Source organism: Lithobates pipiens, unplaced genomic scaffold (assembly GCF_037356315.1).
Source record: "Lithobates pipiens isolate NorthernLeopardFrog02 unplaced genomic scaffold, aLitPip1_a1.2 Scaffold_1, whole genome shotgun sequence".
Taxonomy (NCBI): Eukaryota; Metazoa; Chordata; class Amphibia; order Anura; family Ranidae; genus Lithobates; species Lithobates pipiens.
In genome coordinates this window covers 225,193,282-225,211,650 of record NW_027507685.1, presented here as the reverse complement: position 1 = coordinate 225,211,650, position 18,369 = coordinate 225,193,282, and the positions used below count along the sequence as shown (strand labels likewise).

Genomic DNA, 18,369 nt, shown 5'->3' with positions numbered 1-18,369 from the left:
AATTAGTAAAACACGGTAAGGTAGGGGGCTAGGAGAGTATGTACTTCATCCTGTACTGAAACAGAATTTTGTGGTATAGGTGCAAATCTGATTGGCTGCTGTGAGACAATTTAAGCATTTCTTATGCAAGATCGTTTGAGAAATACAATTCTGATGTGTGGGGTTTTTTTTTTATATCAAGAAAAATCATATGTGAACAGGGGATGGAAATCATTATTTGCCAAGTAGGAAATACACGCAACATTGTCCATCACACCTCCCATTTAATCACCATTTTATTTTTCTGCTACCCAATGAGCTTATTAGCAGCCCTAAAACCTGCTGGACCTAAACAAGCTGGACAGTCCTAGAATTATCCTTTAATTAAAGAAGGTGATACTCCTGGAAGTAGAAGAAGCCGGGACATGTCCACCATTAGAGAAATGAATCATATTACGCGTCCACAGTTATCCTGGATCTCCATGAATTTTCATCTCAAAACATTTACAATGTGCAAAAAACAGGAAGAAGGCTACAAATCGTCAAATAAAAATGTAACGGTTACAAATGTGACTCGTCACTGGAGTGGATCGTAATAAAGTGCCGTACAAAAAGAGAAGATGGATTTGGAGTGGGGAATATATGGAGTAAAAAGCGCCTGGACCGAGGGGAGTGTTTACAGGGGATGGGATGACGAGTGGTTCAGCGGCGTCTCCGATGAATGATGTACTGTGAATGGCTATAAGGCCTTACAGCTGGCGAGTCAGAAAGTCGCTCCCAGGCTTCAAACGCTGATTAACCAGAGAAAGAAGAAGGCAGCAATGATGAGGAAGAGAGAGTCGGGTAACCCAAACATCCTGCCCTGGGGGAGGCCGGTATCTACAAATGAGGAGAGACCAAGGAAAAATGATTAATCAATAATCTGAGAATGGAACTTCTCTACAACTGAGGAATAGTCTGTATCTCTTAGCAACAAATCAGCTGCTCCCTTTATTATTGCTTAGGGTAGGTGACAACATGTAAGGAAGGGCCAAAGAACAGTCGAAAACCGAATAAAAATTCATGGTCTTTCGTTTTTTACATAAATTTCCGTGCCGCAGCTGAAAGTGCCTGAAACATGTTGGATTTTGTTTAAAAAAACAAAACAAAATGATGGCACAATCATATGTGGCATTTTCATTTTTCCATCAATAGACCGCTAGATTTTGACTCGTCTATGGCCTGCCTAAGGTAGGCCTTGATCGGAGGCAACTTCTTAAGCACCTGCCAACCACTCACAGCAAGGCCAGGTTCACACTGGTATGACATGTGTCCAACCTCAATGAACAGGGATCAGACTTTGATCCTCGACAATACCAGGCACTGTGTGTGGTATGAATCTTTAGGGGGAACTCCACGCACAATGTAAAAAAATATATTAATTGTGGGCATAAAATTGGATTGTACGATTATTTTTTATTTTATTTATTTGTTTTTAAGGTTGAACTGGATGGACTTGTGTCTTTTTTCAACCTGACTAACTATGTAACTATGTAAATAAAAAAAAAAAAAAAAAAAAATAAAAAAAAAAAACACACACCAGCATGGGTTCCCCCTCGGGGAGCATACCAGGCCCTTTGGTCTGGTATGGATTTTCAGGTTGGAGTCGTTGCGAGCACCCCCCTCCTGAACTGTACCAGGCCACACAACATGGGGGGGGTGGGTGCTTTGGGGCAGGGGGCCCTGTACCCCCCCCACCCCAAAGCACCTTGTCCCCATGTTGAGGGCCTCTACCCGGCAACCCTGGCCTTGGTTGTCGGGGTCTGCGGGGGCTTATCAGAATCTGGAAGCCCACTTATTCACATAGGGTGGGGGAACCCCTTGTTAGATTATGGGGTACATTGTGCCCCTACCCCTACCCATACACACACACACACACACACACACACACACACACACACACATACATATATACACACACACAAAAACAAAACATTTATTAAGGCAGCTCAGTCGTCTCTTCCGATCTCTCCTCCCCTCTGCTGACGTCTTCTGCCTCTGCCTGTTCTTTTCCCGTCTCCGCCGATGTCTTCTAGACCCCGGTTCTTCTCCCTCTGCTGGGTCTTCTCCGCTGTGTTCTCCCTGTTCTTCCGATGTTGACACTACGCTCTCTCTCGATCTAATGCTGGGCGAGCGGTGTGGCATTACTAATATTGGCATAGGGCAGGGTCACCGGAGGCCTGCCCCTTATGACGTCACCGCCCATCATGCCCCGGGTGGTGACGTCAAAATGGGCGGGGCCTCTGGATGATGTCACATGGTGCTCCCGTAACGTAAGTAGTGGCAACACCGCACATCTGGGCTTTAGAGAAGGAGAGAGCGTTGAGTCAACATCGGAAGAAGAACAGAGGGAGAACACAGCGGAGAAGACCCGGCAGAAGGCAGCTGACAGAGGGGGAAAAAAAACGGAGAGGGGAGAAGAACCGCCAGAGGCAGAAAACATCGCCAGAAGAGGGAGAAGAGCAGGAGAGGGGAGAAGAAGTCGGAAGAGATGCCGGAGCTGCCTTAATAAAATACTTTAAAAACCTGTGTAGTGTGTTTTATTTTGACACTTTTTTTTGGTGAATGGGTAGGGGTACAATGTACCTCATACTCATTCACATAGGTTGGGAGGGATGGGGGCTGCAATCATCCAGATTCCGCTATACCCCCCCGCCCACAGACCCCGAACAACCAATGGCCATCAGCATGGGAATAAGGTTCCTTGGGGTGGGCCCCCCCCCCCCCCCATGTTGAGGGCACCCCCCCCCCCCCATGTTGAGGGCATGTGGCCTGGTACGGTTGAGGGGGGGCTCGCTCCTCCCCACCCCCTTTCCTGTCCTGCTGGGGGGACCCGACAGTTTTTTCCCACGTGGGGATTCCCCTGAAAATCTACACCAGAACAAATGTCCTGGCATGCTCTTGAAGGGGAACCCATGCAGTTGTTTTTTTTTGTTTTTTTTGTATTTGGCGTGGAGTTCCCCTTCAAGAGCCTCAGAGAACAAGTCGCATGCCAAAGTCACATCAGTTAAGATGGCGATCCTACTTCACTGAAATTCAATTGGCTGAAGTCAGATCAAAGTCAGACCAAAGTCAGACCAAAGTAGTAGAGGGAGCATTTTCAAAGTTGGACCGACTTGTGTCGGACCAGCTAAGACGGCTCCCATAGGGAGACATTGATTTTCACAGGTCATGTGACATGAACTCCCAATGTTGGAGCATTTGTTGTACCAGTGTGAACCCGGCCTAAAATGTACAAAGAACAGGTGGCAGGTGCAGGCATAGCAACGTATATGTATATTGTCGACTTGCTTGGGTTTGGGGAGCGAGCCCCCTTGCCAAACCGTGATGTGACTGGACAGGGCACATGTTTGGCAGCAGATTTTATCAATGATTTTGGCTAAAACCTGATCAGCTGTGTCCAATCACACGCAGAGTTTTGTGTTTACAAAACACACAGAACTCTGTGTACAGGGGACAGCAATCTGCCTGTTTCTTCTCCCTGAACAGCAGGGAGAAAAATCAGCCAGATTATTTAGTAAAAGCAGCACATATCATGCACATTACACATTGGTAGGCACACAGTAAATCCCTCGATTGCCCCTAGATGTTAACCCCTTGCCAGCCAGTGTTATTAGTACAATGTCAGTGTACAGTATTATCCCCAATCACTGTATTGTGCCAATAGTGATGTCAGTGACCCTCCCAGATAGTGTATGTTAGCACCAGACCGCCTGCCACCCTATCACAGCCCCACTATAAGTCGCTGTTCACGCCGCCATTACAGGATAGCGTTTACAGCTGTGTAGATTCCAGTGTATATACCATAGTTTGTAGACGCCATAACTTTCACACAAACCAATTAATATACACCTATTGGGGATTTTTTTTATTTACCAAAGACATAACAGAGTACGTTTTGACCTTAATTTATACAGAATTGTTTTTTTTTTATTATTGTGTTTAATAACCGAAAAGTTAAAAAAATGAATGGAATTAATTTTAACCACCTGACCTCTGAAAGGTTTACCCCCCTTAATGACAGGCCACTTTTTGCAATACGGAAAAACTGACAATTAAATGGTCATGCAACGCTGTACCTAAATAAAATTTAGGTTATTTTTTCTCCACAAATAGAGCTTTCTATTGGTGGTGTTTGATCACCTCTGCAGTTATATATATATATAAATAATTTTTTTTACTTCCTGCTTCTAAACATGTGCAATAAAAAAAGAAAAAGAAAATCGAATTTCTTAATAAATTAAAGGGCAATATGTATTGTGCTACATATTTTGGTAGAAAAAATCCTAATAAGCGTATATTTATTGGTTTTTACAAAAGTTATAGTGTCTATAAAGTATGGGCAATATACTGGAAGGGGTTAAATATCTAGGGCAATCAAAGAGTTAGCTGTGCGCCTAGCTGTGCGTGTTTTTATGTGCTACTTTTACTCAGGGAAGTGATGGATTTGCAGGGACACAAAACCCAGCCCTTCCCTCATCAGAAGGGAGCTCTGCCTTGTTTACATAGGCAGAACCCCATTCTGAGTCTCTGCCCGACAGCTGGCGGCAGACATCCAATGCCCGGTACCTGCAGATCAGCATCTGCTCAGAATAATCTCAGCAGAAGTGGTGCACCCCCTGCAGGAGGAAGTGTATAGATATGCGATTCTGCACAGGAGAGCTGCACTGTAGCGGCAAATCTGCTATGGGGCGGTGAGCAATTGGTTAAAAGTGCAAGCTAATAATCTATAAAAAAAAATAAAAATGTCCTTGCTCTTTCCTGATTGGAGAGCTCAGAAATCTACAGAGAGACCACTGCTTCTTCAGAGAGTCTCGTTTTGACTCACCTATATGAGAGCAATCAATGCTTGTATGACTTGCTTTACTGTTCACAGAACTCTTAAAATTCTCCTGCACCAGCCAAGAGATTGTCAGCAGCCTGTACATAGAGAGCAGCGGTGTCTGTACAGAAGTCTGACATGCCGTCTGTCGGCATTGGCTTAGCTGTAGATTTACTTACCTACACGTGGTGCTGACTGGAAGTCATTAGTGTTAAAGACTGTTGTAAAAAAGCCAAAAGGGAATGCTCCGATGCCGAAGGACATGTGGAAGCCGGTATCTGTGAACCCTGGAACACCCTGTGTACAAAGCATATTGCATGGTTGTCATTCTGGAGTCATCACAATGTATTCAAATCAAAATGCTGCAGAGTATATTCACAGCAAAGTCACAAAGCAAAATTTACTGACTGCAACACAGTGCTGCTTCTTCAACAGAGCCCAGCATTATATCCAGGATCATAACTGCTTGGTGCACTTTTTACATTTTGACAAAGTTCTAGAAATCGGCTCCTTTTTGTACCCCAAAGCTTGTACCTTGTGTAGTATACAATGTCTAAAAATAAATTGTAAACTGAAATAGAACAGACCCTTAAAAAAAAAAAAAAAAAAAAAAAAAAAAAAAAAGTATTATTATGCTAAAAACTTAATTATGTTCATCAATAATTTATATTTCCATAGTGCTTTTCTCCCTGGGGACCCAAACCGCTCATCAAACTGGGCATGCTCAGTAAAATCTCATGCAAGAGCCCATTTTAGACAGGACACAATTAATCTACCAGCAATTTTTTGGCATTGGGGAGGAAGCCAGAGCATCTAAAAGAAGCGTCCTGACCAAGATTTGAATCAAGGACCTCGGTGCTGCGTACCACTAAGCCACTGTGCTGCCCCTAGTAAATACTTACCTTTCCTGCTTCTCGCCCGACTATAAAAGAAAGAGTTGAAGCGTAACCACTTGCCGACCGCTGCACACTGATATAGTCAGCACAATGGCAGCGGCGGGCAAATGGGTATACCTGTGCGTCCCTTTTAAATGGCGGGGCTAGTGTGCATTTCCATTCTGTGCTCGCGGATTTAATGTCTGCCGATATCCCGGCAAACGTGTCATGGGGCCGCAGAATGGGGAGATGCCCTTTACCCGTTCTGCCTAATGACATGACAGGGATCTACTGCTCTCTGTCATCGGGAGCTGTGACCTCCGTCATGTCAGTGGTAGCCCACCCCCCACCCCTCCAGAGTTAGAATCACTCCCTAGCACACACTTTTTGGGGGATATTTATTATAGCAAAAAAAAAAAAATTATAAATAAAAAGTAAAAAATTTTGCTTTTTTTAAAAAAAATTGTCGCTTTATTTTTGTTTATAGTCCAAAAAAAATGAAAAAAAATAAATAAAAAAACGCAGAAATTATCAAATACCAAAGGAAAGCTCTATTTGTGGGAAAAAAAGGATGTACATGTTTTGGTGCAATGTCGCAAGGCCGCGCAATTGTCAGTTAAATCAACGCATTGCCAAATCGCAAAAAGTGCTCTGGTCAGGAAGGGGGTAAAATCTTCTGGGGCCAAAGCGGTTAAAGTAACAAAAAGGGAAAGCTTTTTTTTTTTTTAGTTTTGGATAGAGTGGAGCTGGATTAGAACACCTATTACGTTTTTATTGCTGTCTGTGTCCCCATTAGGGAGATTCCCCCTCTCGATTTGCCTTGTTTACCATTATCGAAAGTGAAGGTAAAAGAAAACTAGTTCCGGTGACCTAGCGGTCCCCGAGGAATTCCCTTAATTTGTAGGTATTTTAGCTCACTTCCTGTTTTGGCTATGGGACAGGAAGGGAAATCGCCTTAAAGAGCAAGTAAACCCTGATGGGTTTACTTCCTTGGTCTCCCTGCAAAGGTAAAGCATAATGGGCTACTATGCATCACATAGCAGCGATGACGTCACTCCCGCGCACGGGAGCCGCCACTAACGGCATTATGCCATTAGTGGCAGCATGCTCAGTGCGCCTGCGCTCTACTGACAGCGGTGCCTGTCTTTTTTCAAATAGCTCCTAAACCATGTAGGTTTAGGAGAGATCTCATGGACCTACAGGTAAGCCTTAATCTAGGCTTACCTGTAGGTCAAAGTGGTCTGTAAGGGTTTAAAACCACTTTAATGGGACACAGGTGACAGAAAATAAACCCTCCATTACTCTATACAAAACGTTAAAGTAGCGTTTTCCCTATAGGCTCTTCAAGAACCAACACTTCCAAAGGGGTTGACCTCCTGTGTCCCCTGCTGCACTCAGTGGTTGCTCCCACCGATCCCAAATCGGTATAGGACACAGTAGAGACAAGGGGTTGGTAGGAGAAACTACTGAACACAGCGGAGGAGACAGCAGACAGACACTCTTTAAAGTGCAGGTTTCTGAAACGTCTTCAGGCAGAAAGTATTTAGTTTATTCTTTGCCAGGGACACATTTATTAACCTTTATATTTTAGTAGCAGAGTTGCTCTAAACGTGAATAAAAACATATTTATACAAAAGAGGCAGGATATTGTGCTATCAGAGGGGCATACAGAATAAAAGGTGAAATCCAAAACATATTCCTGTTCCTTGAATCAACCTCATTTACAGACAATCTATGAGAGAATATACTGTGTGTGTGAGATGCAGTAAGTGAACATTAGTTTATGCAAGTCCTTCATGTCTTACAACTTACATAGATGCAAGTCAAACCAAGACAATACTTATAGAAACGTAAAATGGACAGAGGCTAGCGATATTGGGTACATAAATATAGTAGATATTACTTAGACTTGGATTTCCTGCTGAAGAATGGAAAATCTTCGTTAAAAAAAAAAAAAAAAAAAAAAAGAAGGCATGAGCGCATTTATCTGCCTAATCTGATTGCAGTAGGACTCAAGAAAATTGGGACTTATAATTCCAACACAGGCCACCTAAATCTGTTCTATGCAAAGGAGACCAGTTCATTATGTTTTTCTTTTATGCCAAAATGCATTTTACAGTAACAGCGCCACCTTATGTCTACAAACAGGTACTGACTCTATATCAACAAGACTGAGGCTGGGTTCACACTGCTGCCGGGTGCAGCTCTCAGAAGGGACAAGGGCGTCCCTGTTCTCCGTTTCAGGGACAACATTTTTGTCTGAATTTGGCCCTGAAACAGATCGAAAGATGCACAGGACTCCTGTACAAACCATTCCGGAGATATGTGAACCGACTATACTAGTGTCCTACTGAAAATGAAGAGGTTACTAAAGTTTCAAAAATTCTCGTAGGACAGAATACAACCTCGGAAGTGATGTCATGTATTGTATTCTTTTGTTTCCGAGCATGCACAGCCCTGGTCACTTTTTTTGGATGAATGCTGTACTGATTAAAACGAAAATTGTTTGCCCTGGTATTGTATGGGACAAATGTCCGTGCGCATATCGTCGGATAATTTTGCAGGATTGGCTCTTGAAAGCTGTGTACTAATGATCAGATTGTAGTACGATTGCTTAAAAAAAAAAAAAATTATATATATATATATATATATATATATATATATATATATATATATATATATATATATATATATATATATATATATATATATATATATATATATATATATATATATATATATATTTTTCTTGTCCAATTTTCTCATCCTGTGTACTAAGCATTAGGGTCCATGCACACTGGGCTCAAAAAACGCTTCTACAGGTGGTTTGCATTTGCCGTCCATTAACCGTGCGATGCACATGCACCCATTACGTCACTGGCTGCTACTTTAGTAAATATCTCCTAAATGGTGCAGGTTTAGGAGATATTTACTGCACCTACGGGTAAGCCTTATTGTAGGCTTACCTGTACGTACAAGTAAGCCATGAGAGATTTAATATCACTTTAAAAACCAATGCGTTTAGATTCAGGATGGTTTTAGACCATGGAGTAAAGGAGATGCTCGTCTACACTGAGCGAGAACATTATACAATTAAGAAATATACAAACACACAAATTACAATTTAAAAATGAAATAAGGGCATTTGATTTACCACAAACAACCTACCCCTCTGTTCTCTGGTTCTGGTCTCTGTCCTTGAGGTCTTGGAGGAGTCCTCAACCTGAGAAACAGGAGGGAAAAAAAAAGTGACAAATTTGTCACAATACAAAAGTCTTATATATTAGTAAAAAGACGAGGGTTACAGGGCACGAGGCAGTAGCATCTTCCTTCTGTGTCACCCTACAGAAAGAAGGACAAACGCATAGTTTCCATAGGCGTCACCCTGCAGGAGGAGGACAGACTCATAGCTCCCTTCTGTGGGGGTGGGGGAGAAGGAGGACTGAGGAAGGCGGAAAGAGGACAACTCATAGATCCCTTCTGTCTGTGTCACCCTGCAGGAGGAGGACAAGAAGAGCGAGAGGAAAGAGGAAGGAGCGAGAGGAAAGAGGAAGGAGCGAGAGGAAAGAGGAAGGAGCGAGAGGAAAGAGGAAGGAAGGAGCGAGAGGAAAGAGGAAGGAAGGAGCGAGGAGGGAAGAGGAAGGAAGGAGCGAGGAGGGAAGAGGAAGGAAGGAGCGAGGAGGGAAGAGGAAGGAAGGAGCGAGGAGGGAAGAGGAAGGAAGGAGCGAGGAGGGAAGAGGAAGGAAGGAGCGAGGAGGGAAGAGGAAGGAAGGAGCGAGGAGGGAAGAGGAAGGAAGGAGCGAGGAGGGAAGAGGAAGGAAGGAGCGAGGAGGGAAGAGGAAGGAAGGAGCGAGGAGGGAAGAGGAAGGAAGGAGCGAGGAGGGAAGAGGAAGGAAGGAGCGAGGAGGGAAGAGGAAGGAAGGAGCGAGGAGGGAAGAGGAAGGAAGGAGCGAGGAGGGAAGAGGAAGGAAGGAGCGAGGAGGGAAGAGGAAGGAAGGAGCGAGGAGGGAAGAGGAAGGAAGGAGCGAGGAGGGAAGAGGAAGGAAGGAGCGAGGAGGGAAGAGGAAGGAAGGAGCGAGGAGGGAAGAGGAAGGAAGGAGCGAGGAGGGAAGAGGAAGGAAGGAGCGAGGAGGGAAGAGGAAGGAAGGAGCGAGGAGGGAAGAGGAAGGAAGGAGCGAGGAGGGAAGAGGAAGGAAGGAGCGAGGAGGGAAGAGGAAGGAAGGAGCGAGGAGGGAAGAGGAAGGAAGGAGCGAGGAGGGAAGAGGAAGGAAGGAGCGAGGAGGGAAGAGGAAGGAAGGAGCGAGGAGGGAAGAGGAAGGAAGGAGCGAGGAGGGAAGAGGAAGGAAGGAGCGAGGAGGGAAGAGGAAGGAAGGAGCGAGGAGGGAAGAGGAAGGAAGGAGCGAGGAGGGAAGAGGAAGGAAGGAGCGAGGAGGAAAGAGGAAGGAGCGAGGAGGAAAGAGGAAGGAGCGAGAGGAAAGAGGAAGGAGCGAGAGGAAAGAGGAAGGAGGAAGGAGGGAGAGGAAAGAGGGAGGAGGGAGAGGAAAGAGGAAGGAGGGAGGAGGGAGAGGAAAGAGGAAGGAGGGAGAGGAAAGAGGAAGGAGGGAGAGGAAAGAGGAAGGAGGGAGAGGAAAGAGGAAGGAGGAAAGAGGAAGGAGGAAGGAGGGAGAGGAAAGAGGAAGGAGGGAGAGGAAAGAGGAAGGAGGGAGAGGAAAGAGGAAGGAGGGAGAGGAAAGAGGAAAGAGGAAAGAGGAAAGAGGAAAGAGGAAAGAGGAAAGAGGAAGGAGGGAGAGGAAAGAGGAAGGAGGGAGAGGAAAGAGGAAGGAGGGAGAGGAAAGAGGAAGGAGGGAGAGGAAAGAGGAAAGAGGAAGGAGGAAAGAGGAAAGAGGAAGGAGGAAGGAGGAAGGAGGGAGAGGAAAGAGGAAGGAGGGAGAGGAAAGAGGAAGGAGGGAGAGGAAAGAGGACTCAGATCCCTTCTGTCTGTGTCACTTTGCAGGAGGAGGACAGACTCATAGCTCCCTTCTGTGCCTCACCTGGGGTCTTGCTGGTTGTTGTCTCCTCTGCCATATATTGGTATGACATTCTCTCGACTGATGCCCGCTTTACACACAGGACACTCTTGGCGCTCTGGTCGGGTTTCGAACCACTAGAAGCAAGAAATAGGACAAATACAGAGACATTAGAGAAGTTGGAGCATTTACAAAACGTTTCTTAAAGATTGCACAGCTCTGAAAAGGGGTAATGGTTTGGCTTCTCAGTGTTGGTGTAGAGTGTGAAATCATCATGTCATGACTCAGTTTCCCAGAACTTATGTAATATTCTATAACACAGTAACCTTTCCACACACCGGTCTTGTAAGAATAAAACAAACACATTAGACGGCACAGTGATGTAGTGGTTCACACTCTCACCTAGCAGTAAGAAGGGTTGCTGGTTCGCATCCCAACCACAACACTACCTGCCTGGAGTTTGCATGTTCTCCCTTTGTCTGTGTGGGTTTCCTCCAGGTACTCCGGTTTCTTCCCACAATCCAAAGACATGCAGGTAGGTTAATTGGCTTCTGTCCAAAAATTGGCCCTAGTATATGAATGAGGACCTTGGATTGTGGGCTGCTTGAGGGTAGGGACTGATGCGAGTGTGCAATGTACAGGGATAGGTACAATTGTAGACACTCAGGTTGAACTGGATGGACTGGTGTGTTTATTCAACCTTACTATGAAATTATGAAACATTAGAATGTGAGTTATCAGAACAGACTCCACTGAGCAGGCTTTGGTCTTTTTTCCAAGCCAATTACAAACACCAAAGAAACCTGGCTTGCTATAATAAATAATCAGCTTTTGCCTTTGCTACCTTTAAGTGGAACTTTAGTCAGAAAATTAAGTCCTGATAGATCACTTTAGGCTGCTCACTTTTTCAGGTATAGATAAGAAAAACATTAAAAATAAGCACTTATGCTGTTTAAAACCCAGCAATTAACTGTCTGCACATCAGGAACACAATATAGCTCCAAAGACTTCTAAAACGAGATGGTTAAAAAAAAAAAAAAAAAAAAAAAAAAAAAAAAAAAAAAGATGATACTTGATAGCCTGTAGATCACAGCTGCTCCAATTAAAAATTGTAATAAAGCAGCGCTGATCAAAACGAATGAAAAAATTATTACCGGTGTATATATATATATATATATATATATATATATATATATATATATATATATATATATATATATATATATATATATATATATATATTTTTTGCAATTTCTGTGTGTATAATAAAGTCCATAAATGTTGTTCTCCAAAGACAAAAAAAATATATAGTGCATGAACAGAGATAAAGTAAACCCAAAAAAAAAAAAAATGTGAAAACTGATCAATAAAATCATGTGCGTGTAAAAAAAATGTATATATGTATACATATATATAAAAAAACGTTCATTCTTCACGCATCAATCTGCGATCATGCAGTGAAACTTGTGTACTGATAAATTTGTGACAATAGCACCGAATGTGATCCTCCACCAGCCGTACCAAACTTACTCACCAGATCCAATAGCTGGTCAAATTATAAACCAGCAGCTGCTCCTTTCTGTAATCAATACTTGAATCAGAGATATTTTTTAGCAAGTTTGCCAGGTAATCACCAGTAAATCATGCCACGATATTCATATGTATGATAGGCATTGATGTGTGTCCAAATTGTCTCCAGCCACTGTAGTTTGTATGCGAGTACAATCCTGGACAGCATGATGGCATCAGCGTCCTGACCCCGCCATTCATGTTCCGTCATACGATGTCCTCCCGGGGCTCTGCACATGCTCAGTTGCTCTTCATTTTTCAGCACTGTGCCAAACATTTAGAGGTAAATCTGCTGACAGCCTAAAGATTTACCAATGCTCAGGGGGCTCTTGGCTTCAGCAAAATGGCATCCTCCAGCGAGAAGAGACAGGAGCAATGGTGGAGACAATTTACAGCGCACACTAACGCGAGTAGCATAAATTGTTACTGTGAAATGTATGTCCTTCGCTAAAGAATAATTTTTTATCAAGTTGTTATGGGCAAAGTTCCACTTTAAAGTGAAACAATAAAATATTGCTAGAACATAGATTTTTTTTTTTTTGGGCAGAAGAGACATGAAAGGTTTGGATAACGTATTTTTGCTTCTAGCAGTTTTTTTTTTGTTTTTTTTATACATTGCCTGCAGAGCATGTACAGTGCTAAACCTCCTGGTCATTCCTGACATCCTTCTTTATACAGGCAGATCTGTGTTCAGTACATATTGCGTTTGGCAGATGGAACCGCTGCCAACAGCAATCCATTTAAAAGCAAAGTTCCATTTAAAACTGGAACTTCTGCTGATCTCTCTCCCCACATTTGGCACCTTTCAGGAGGAAGGTGGGGAACAGGGACCTGTTTTTGACAGGTACCCTTCGCCACGCTTCTGGGTGACAGCGCCTTCCCTCAGAAGTTCAGCCACCCCCCTACTCCTTCCCCTGCCGCTGAGCCAATTCGAAAGCGCAGAATTCTTCGCACATGTGCAGTAGGGAGCCGGCTGTGAAGCAAAAAGGCTTCACTGCTGGCTTCCCCTACGGCGATCGGCGGCAGCACCCACCAGCCGATCCGTAAATCGGATGGGGTGCCAACATGGCGGGCTCCCTGGACAGGCAAGTATCTTTATTTTGTATACTACTACTATTTGTAGCTGCCGACTTATTTTTTTTCTTCCCAGGGGGAACACCGCTTTAAGTAATTGGGACCATACCACAACCGTTTGTAATGCATGCAGTTGTGGTGAGCTTTTACTATAAGATAGACATTCAGGAGGTGACATCACCAAAGCATAATTACGTCAGCAGCCCGCCTCCATCTCTGAGCCACCATGTGATGCATGCAATCTGAAGGGGGGCTACATACACCACTGGGATACGGCCTGATGGTGAGGGGGAAGTATGACTGGAGGCCCCTTCTCAGACACCACGAGGGACCCTCCATCTCTGCCAAACCCAAAAGGGGGCCTCCCTTCCTGGGACACCCTATTTAACTACTTGCTGACCACCCTACAGCAGTTTAGCTGTGCGCTGGACCATGTATAGATATGCGACTCCGGACTTCCACCTTGCTTGCAGGGGGTGTGCACGTACCGCATCTGCTATGAATATTCATCGCAGAAGCCGATCTGTGGGTGCCGGGCACTCAATGTCCTCCAGGACCTGCCGATCTTCAATATCACAGAACGGACATCTGCCCATGTAAACAAGGCAGGTCCCTGTTCTGGGGGGGGGGGGGGGGGGAGGGTTGGATTCTGTCTTCCTGAATGTGTGTGACTAGAATCCATATCGTTAGTAAAAGCAACCACACTGTACACACAGTTAACCCTTTGATCACTCCAGATGTTCCCAGCCAGTGTCATTAGTACAATGTCAGTGCATATTTTTAGCACTGATCACTGCATTAGTGTCACTGGTTGCCAAAAAGTGTTGAACGTGTCAGTTAGTGTCCAATTGGTCTGCCGCAATTTTGCAGTCACACTATAATTCGCTGATTGACGCCATTACTAGTATAAAAAAAAAAAAAAAAAAAAAAAGGAAGAATACATAAAAATTCTAGTATATATCCCATAGTTTCCAGGCGCTATAAAATTCACATAAACCAATAAATATGCACTTAGCGGTATACGTAGCAGAATCCATACTGGCCTAAATTTATTAAGAAATTCGATTTTCCAATTTTTTTAAATTGCATATGTTTTATAGCAGAAATTAAAGAAAAAAAATAAAGAAAAAAATTCCCTCCTGAGATGTATGCAAATCTGGTCACCAACTACAAGAAACGTCTTACCTCTGATTGCCAACAAGGATTTCTCCACCAAGTACTAAGTCATGTTTTGCTTGGGGATCAAATACTTATTTTACTCACTGAACTGCAACGCAATTTATAATATTGGTATTTGTTTTTTCTGGATTGTTGGCTGATATTCTGTCTCTATCATTTAAAATACACCTATGATAAAAAATGATAAACCCTTCATTTCTTTATAAGTGGGCAAACCTACAAAATCTGCAGGGGATTAAATAATTATTTTCTCCAATGTATGCGTTTCCTTTCAGTTAATATCACAGTGTATGGAGCTACGAGACCCACTGTGTGTCGCTGCCAAAACATTTCAGTAGGACGGTATTTATTCATGAATTTGGGGTCCAACACAGCAGAACAGGACATGTTGCATGTAGAAACAAAATTACCACAATGTATGACAAAAGCCCTAAAAATACAAGTCCGCACAGCTCCATACAAGCCTATTCCAAATGTAAAAACTCCACATTCCAGATCCTGCAAAAATATTTCACAAATGCATTTCAGCAGCAAATTTCCTGTCTACACTAATCCTTAAATTCACATTTCAAAGCAATGCAAGAACTTTGTTTGTGGTGCCAGCACAGTTGTTATGGTGTAACCTGACCATATCCTAAGAGCAGACACTAAGCAATACATGACGTGGCCGGTCTCAGAGTGCATGGTGTCTCCATTTACAAGCGTCACCACTGAGGATTCATAATCCTTCTATAAGAGCCTCCCAACAGATCACTATGGGCTGGGCTTGTTCTTCGAGAACCCAGAAAATAAATAGCCTGATACTGAAGGTGGCAACTATGTCACCTGAGTCACACCTGGCTTATCAGTGTTACAGGACACACAAGTTTATTCTGCAAGTACAACCAAACACATGATTTTAATGCTGATTCAACAAGAACTTCCCTGAATAAGAGTTGCTCACCTTTGAGTTACACCGGAGATCTGGTCCTAGAAATATTGTTCTCATTCTGACGTTCAAATCGATTTCTCATGTGTGGTGCGATCGCTGTTTGCATCTGCGTACGTGCATGTTCATCTTTGATTTAGGGTCACCTCATTTTTTTTTACATTTAGGTTTTTTTTTTTGTTTTTTACAGTTCCTTTAAAAATATTTTGCTCAACTTTATTGCTATTACAAGGGGTCAACAACATCCCTTACGATAGTAAAAGCCATGACAGGTCCTCTTTATGAAGAGATCTGGGGTTTATATCTCTCCTCTGGCTTCAAAAAGCATCTGAAACCAACATTGGTTTCATCAGATGCTTTCACAAGCCAGTACCGGTTTGTACACAACAAACTAAAACCAGAAAAGTGACAAAATCCTTGTCACTTCCAGGTTTCTAATGTCACACAGCGGGAGGACCATCAGTAAAAGTGTCTGTAAAAGAAATCCAGCTTCTTCAAAGCTTCTCTGATCACTTTTACATAAAAGATAAAATCGTCAGTCAAGTATTTTTAATGATTCCCACTCCAAATTTCTCAAAGTATGGTCACCTTGGTGGTCCTACGCTCTTCCCACCTTACACCAGAGCAGCCTGGGTCGCCAAGCCCTTGTACACACGGTCGGACATTCCGACAACAAAATCCATCGGATTTTGCCCGAAACTGGTGTTGCATACACACGGTCGGACAAAGTTGTCGGAAAATCCGATAGTTCGTAACGGGATGACGTAATTTAGTTACGACGTGACTACGTTGCGGCTAGTAGCCAATAGCTTTGGTCTCGGATTTTAATCTGAGCTTGCGTAGCAGTTTGTCCGATCGGATTTGTCTACAAACGATCGGACAAAGTCCGATCGGATCATGTTGTGGGAAAATTTTTATATCCAGCTTTCAAACTTTGCTGGTCGGACATTCCGATGGAAAAAGTCCAATGAAGCCCACACGCGGTCAGATTATCCGACAACACTGTCCGATCGGACGTTTTCCGTCGGAATGTCCGACCGTGTGTACAAGGGCTAAGAACTAACTTGCCTACCATCCACTCCTGCAAGACTTGTCCTTCTCCAACCCTCTGTGCCCATTCTCGATCCTTCTTCTGTCTTTCTCTCTCCCCACCCTTCCTTCTTTTCTTCACTGCAGAGACCGTGCTCATGGCTGCCCTCGGTCTCTTCTGTCCTTGGGTGACCCTCAGTCCTTCGACAAACTTTTATTGGCAGACGGCCACTGTTGCTGGAGTCCAAAGTTTCCTCTTTTTTTTCCCCCTTTTTGTACATCTCTACAGATGGCTCACTCCGACTTGTGCTGGGGGTGTCCAATAGACCAGTACACACATTACCCTCTGCTGTAAACCAATGCATCTGCAACCCGGCGCCCCTGTTAGATGGCCCTAAAGCCGCGTACACACGTAGCCGTCTGTCCGACGTACTTAGTCTGGCGGACGTCCGCCAAACTGTCCGTCGGAATTTTCGAACGGGCTACTTGCCCACACGGCACTTTTTCAGCGGACTAATACGGCATACTAAGTCCGCCGTACTTTCGAAATGAACGGACTCGCCCACACACGCGGAGGAAAGTCCGCTCATTTCGAGCGGGTCTCCAGGTAGGCGGGGCCCGCGAAGGAGATGTCGCTGGCCCTGCCGCCTGGTATGGACTTAAAGGGGAACCCCCAACGCCGAAAAAAAAAAAAAAAAAAAAAAAAAAAAAACGGTGTGGGGGTCCCCCCCCAAGTCCACAACAGACCCTTGTCCGAGCACGCTACCCGGCCGGCCAGGAAAGGGGGCGAGCGAGCGCCCCCTCCTGAGCCGTACCAGGCCGCGTGCCCTCAACATGGGGGGTGCCTTGGAGAGGGGGGGCGCGCGGCCCCCCCACCCCAAAGCACCTTGTCCCCATGTTGATGAGGACAAGGGCCTCTTCCCGACAACCCTGGCCGTTGGTTGTCGGGGTCTGCGGGCGGGGGGCTTATCGGAATCTGGGAACCCCCTTTAATAAGGGGGCCCCCGGATACCGGTCCCCCACCCTATGTGAATGAGTATGGGGTACAATGTACCCCTACCCATTCACCTGACGAAAAAAAAAGTACAAAAAAAAAAAACACAACACACGAGATAAAATACTTTATTGCACAGCTCCGGGGGTCTTCCGTCTTCAGGGATCTTCTCGCCGGACTCCTCCGCTATCTTCTTGTAGCTCTTTTGCTAGCGGAGGAGCCCGGCTTTCTTCCTCTCCGCCGGCCTCTTCTTCCGACTTCTGGGCTCTTGTCCCCCTCTTCGGTTCTTCTGCCGGGCCACCGCGCCTTCTTATAGCTCTTTTACAGGCGGTGGCCCAGTCTTCTGTCACCGCTGCCGCCTTCCGTTCTTCTTCTTCTTCTTCTCCTTCTTCTCCTGGAGATGTTGACTCGACGCTCTCTCCGGCCACAATGCCAGGGACGCGCTGCGCGGCCACTTATATAGGGACAAGGGGCGGTGTCACATGGCTTTATGTCACATGGGTTGGTCACATGGGTTGATGTCACATGGGGACTGACATCGTAAGGAGCGGGGTCACCATGTGACACCAACCCATGTGACATAAAGCCATGTGACACCGCCCCTTGTCCCTATATAAGTGGCCGCGCAGCGCGTCCCTGGCATTGTGGCCGGAGAGAGCGTTGAGTCAACATCTCCAGGAGAAGAAGAAGAAGAACGGAAGGCGGCAGCGGCGACAGAAGACCGGGCCACCGCCTGTAAAAGAGCTATAAGAAGGCGCGGTGGCCCGGCAGAAGAACCGAAGAGGGGGACAAGACCCCCGAAGTCGGGAGAAGAGGCCGGCGGCGAGGAAGAAAGCCGGGCTCCTCCGCTAGCAAAAGAGCTACAAGAAGATAGC

At 44.9% G+C, this 18,369-nt stretch overlaps 1 protein-coding gene across 1 annotated transcript in view; it reads right to left on the bottom strand.

Moving 5' to 3' along the window:
- Positions 1-243: 243 nt before the first annotated feature.
- The window catches only part of RNF5 (ring finger protein 5), a 35,189-nt gene continuing 17,063 nt past the window's right edge, over positions 244-18,369 (bottom strand). The window contains exons 3-6 of the mRNA XM_077483791.1: positions 10,746-10,858; positions 8,884-8,938; positions 5,020-5,137; positions 244-858 (exon numbers count right to left, since the gene is read on the bottom strand). Coding sequence (XP_077339917.1) covers positions 764-858; positions 5,020-5,137; positions 8,884-8,938; positions 10,746-10,858 — 381 coding nt within the window. The 3' untranslated portion in view covers positions 244-763. The remainder of the gene's footprint in view (positions 859-5,019; positions 5,138-8,883; positions 8,939-10,745; positions 10,859-18,369) is intronic.